Source organism: Manacus vitellinus, unplaced genomic scaffold, assembly GCF_001715985.3.
Source record: "Manacus vitellinus isolate BGI_N305 unplaced genomic scaffold, ASM171598v3 scaffold_102_pilon, whole genome shotgun sequence".
In the NCBI taxonomy this organism is placed as follows: Eukaryota; Metazoa; Chordata; class Aves; order Passeriformes; family Pipridae; genus Manacus; species Manacus vitellinus.
The window spans coordinates 518,635-522,853 of NW_021938808.1; the positions used below are offsets into that span (position 1 = coordinate 518,635).

Sequence of the window (4,219 nt, forward strand, 5' to 3'; positions counted from 1 at the left end):
GTCCCGCCGCGACCTCCCGAGCCCGGGCACCTTTTGTACCGGAGGGGGAATTAAGGCAGAGCAGCCGGAGCCTGTTTAATGCCTCTGATCCCTCCTAATTCCCGCCGGGCGCACGTGAAGGCAGCCGGCGGAGCAGCCAGAGCCCCGGCAACGCGTGCCCTGCTCCCAAATTACCCCGATTTCCTCGCCGCGTAATTAGCTCGGGTGTTCCTCGGGCAGAGCCCGGCTCCCATCCCTCCCATCCCTCCCATCCCCGGAATTCTGCCGACCTCTGGTGGCCCGAAGCGGTGGGAAACCTCCAAAAATCGGCCAAAACCCGGCTGCAAATTCAGGGATGACCCAGCGGGTTGCTTTAACCGGGCACCGGGAGCTCGGCTGAGCCGGGGCAGGGAGGGTTCCAGCGATTTGTCAGCGGCACGACAACGGAAGAGTTTTGCAGCTGAAGGTGATTTGTGGGGGATTTGGCTGGATTGAAGCCCAGCATCCAACTATTTTGGGCACAAACACGATTCATGACTCTGCTGAAATAATAAACCACGGCTGCACCTCGGTGCTGGTGCCCAAAAATGAAACCTTGGCTTGCAATCTTGTAAAAGCCACTTTTTTTTTGGTTTTTTGGTGGCACCTTGGACCAAACCCTGGTTGTTTCTTTGCAGGAATCAAAACTTCATGTTTATTCACAGGCATGGTCTGAAGCCCAGTAATGCCAGAGCCAGGCTGGCAGTGGGAGCAGCCACTGTGGTTTTCAGGTCCAAACCAAGACAGAGAGGGGAAAAAAAACCAAAAGGGATTAAACATGAAAGAGGAATTGTAATTTTAGCCCCTGTGTTCTAAAGAGCTGCCAGCAGTGACAAAATAATTTGGGGCTAAGCCTTAAGGAGGCTTTGTGGTGCCCAGGGAAAGAGCCCTGGAATGGCTGGGGAAGGCTGGGAGCAGCACCATCCGCCTGGATCTCACATTATTCCCCTCAGCAGAGCTCCCTGCAGCTCTTCCCACCTCCCTGGGCACTTGGGACAAATCCAGCTGCTCCAAAGTGCTGGAAAACAAAACCTGTTGCTGTCTGAGTCTCCCTGTCCCCGTGTCTCTGAGCTCCCCCTGCTCAGGGGGGGAGAGGCCACCGGGCTGTTTTCTGTGGAATTTCTGAGGAAAATGACAATCCACAAAGTCAGCTGGGACAATTCCAGCCCCATCTGCCCCCTGGGGACTGGAGAATCCCTGGGATGCTGCTGCGGGAGCTGCTTCTGCTCCCAGGCGGCCCCAAACCCGAGATTAATTGTGTCAAAATGCGCATTAAAATCCGAGCCAGCGTTATTTAGGGAATAGAGGTCCTGGATGGGATTTCCTACTGCCGACCTCTGAGGGCTCTGGGGCAAAGCACATCCAACAAAATCCACATCGAGTGCTGTTTTCCCCTCGGGATAGAGCAGTGGGAGATCCCAGTGCAGGAATGGCTCAGTAATGCAGAGCTAAACCAGCCCAGCTGAGGAGGGGCCGAGCTGTGGGGTCTGGAGTTCCCTCCTCCAACCCTGATCCTGCTCCCACAGGAGGGGAGGGATGGGAAAAATACCTCGGAAGTGTCCCAGCCCTGAACCACCCCGTTAAACCCAGGCAGGAGCTGGTGGTGCCCACGGACACATCCCTGGGGGGGTGGGATGGACCCGTGTGGGGCAGCGAGAGCTGAAATCCCAGCGGGATCCCAGCAAATCCAGCAGGGAATGGAGTCTGTCCGTCCACTTTCCACAAAAAAAAGGGGCTCCCTCACAAGGCAAAGCAAAGCAAAGCGTCCCCGTCCCCCGGTAATGTCCAGCCCGAGTGTCGGGACAGGAACCGGGCGGGAGCGGTTTGGGGGATCCAGGCGCGGTTTGGGGGACCCAGGCGCGGTTTGGGGGACCCAGGCGCGGGTCCCGCATCATGAGCTGCGATCCAGAGCGGCCGGCAACCGGGACGGCTCGCAGCCCGGTCCGCAGCAGCCCGTGGCGGGTCGCGGGGCCGCAGCGGGGCGAACTCATGCCCGGAAGGCGTTCCGCACCTCGGGGTCCCCCTCCCGGTGGGGGACCCCGCGGTCCGGCAGCATCGGCCAGCCGGCACCTGCAGGAACGCCTACGGGATCGGCGTCCCGGTACCGGGCAGCGTCCCCGCCGGTATCAGCGGGGTCCGGAGACCCTTCCGGCACCGGCACCGGCAACCGTCCTCCGCGGAACCGCAAGGGTCCTGCAGGACAGCATCTCCCGGTCCGCGCAGGGTCCCACGGGATCAGCATCCCGCGGTACCGGCTTGCAGCGCGGCGGATGCGAACCTCCGGTACCGGCACCACCCGCCCCGCTCCCCGCGGGGGTCCCAGCGGCTCGCACCCCCGGGACGACCACCTTCCCCGCGGCGCGCACGCCGGACGCGTCCTTACCGGGCGGGGCCGTGCCGGGAGCGCCGCCGGGGCCGGAGCCGAGCCGGTGTCTCGAGCCGGTGGCGGCGGCCGGTGCCGCGCGCGCTCGCGCACGCGCGCCCTTTAAGGCGACGCCAAACGGGCCGCGCGAGCCGCCGCAGTGCGCTGACGTCACCGCCCGCGCAGCCACTGGCGCACCAGCCTGGGCGCCGCGAAGGGGCGGGGCCCCCTTGAACCACGCCGCGCTTTCCCGAGGGGAGGGGCGGAGGAGGCGCGCCAGCAGGTCCGCCGCCCGCCCGCCCCCGCCGCCGAGCCCAAAGTTGCCAAATCGGGAAAAAAAAACAACAAATCCCCCTTTCCCTCCCACGCCCCTCGGTAATAACCCACCGGGCCGCGTTGGGATTGAGCCGTTCGGGGAGGATTTTGCCCCAGAACAATCCGCAAAGCTCAGGAAGGCACTGGCTGAGGAAAGCGTAGGAATTGTCCCCAAAATACACCCGGGGGGGGGAGTCGGGACCTCCCGCACTGCGGGGCCACCGTGCCCACCCCGCCCCGTGGGGAGGGCGGTCCCCCGGCTAATTCTGGGGTCCCCGGGTTAATTTTGGGAGCTGGCGCAGCCCCGCAGCCCCAATTGCAGGGTGACCCTGCCAGGGCTGTGCCCGCACCCCAAAATACCCGCCCGGGCTCCAGGGCGGGGCTCCCGCGGTATCTCTGGCTCTGCAGGAGCCCTGGAGGCGCCGGCGATAAAAATACAAGGGCAGCTTGTCCAAAGGGAGCGGCTCCGCCCCTGAAAGCACATCGGGAGACCATCGGAGGCTGTTCCGTCCTGCTCTTTAATTAAAAGTGTCCAAGAGTGGAAGGGCACAAGCAGAGCTCAGAAGCTCTGCAAAACCCACAGTTTGTGCTGGGCTGGGCCAGGGCGGCTGCCCCAGCAATGCCACGTTGTCCTGGTGCTCTAAACTGTCCTTATTTTGGCACAGTTGTGTCCCAGAGCAGAGCTCAGGGTACTGCTGAGACCTTCCTGAGCAGCTCTTGTTCCCCAGAGCCAAAGGAACCGACCCTTCCCCCCTGAGGGCACCCGGAGCCACCTGGGAAGAGCCTCAGGGTCAGGGAAAGGTTGGGTATGTTTTTATCAGCTCTTCAGTCCGAGCCCTTTGGGCTCTTTGCTGCAGGGCACACCCTGTTTCCTTGGCACAGCCCGGCCTTTGCTGTCCCTCCTCTGGCATTTCCCTCCCCTCTGGAGCTGCACCAGCTCCCCCTCAGGCCGTGGGGACAAGTGGGAGACTCCAAAGGGCAAATTGTGCCTCCTTCCCTCTGCAAGGCAGTGGGGCAAAGATCATTCCAGAGACATCCCGGCCGGAGGACTTTGGCAGGGGGTGATCCTGGATCCCAGTGATTTTCCACTGCTGGAAAACCCCGGGGAGCAAGTGAGGACAGTGCCCTGGGCTGACAGTCCTGGCAGCCCCTGAATAGCCAAGGCAACCTCTTCCCAACACATGGATTCACATGGATTCCCCACAATGGGTGGAACATCCTCGTGCTCCATGGTCCTGTCCAAGTTTGTCCTGGTTTTTCACCGAGGAGGGGAATTGCATCAGCCCAGAGCAGCCCCAAGGCCACGGTGGCCACGTCGCCACCTCTGCCTGTCCCTCCCTCGCCGCTTTTCCACCCCAAAGAATCCCAAAGAATCCCAAAGTTTGGGTAAGACCAGCTCAGCAGCCCCCGGGAGCTCAGCCTGTGGCAGACAGACGTATTTTGGGGGAGTTCTTGAGTAAAACTGAGGCTTCCCTTTCCTGCCCAGGGGAGCTGATCCCTCCCTACAGCTCAGTTTTCCAGGCA

At 62.1% G+C, this 4,219-nt stretch overlaps 1 protein-coding gene across 1 annotated transcript in view; it reads left to right on the plus strand.

The window, feature by feature from the left end:
* IGF2BP1 (insulin like growth factor 2 mRNA binding protein 1) overlaps positions 1 to 1,589 on the plus strand; it is a 58,164-nt gene extending 56,575 nt beyond the window's left edge. Inside the window, exon 16 of the mRNA XM_029963481.1 lies at positions 1,545 to 1,589. Coding sequence (XP_029819341.1) covers positions 1,545 to 1,589 — 45 coding nt within the window. The remainder of the gene's footprint in view (positions 1 to 1,544) is intronic.
* Positions 1,590 to 4,219: the final 2,630 nt, after the last annotated feature.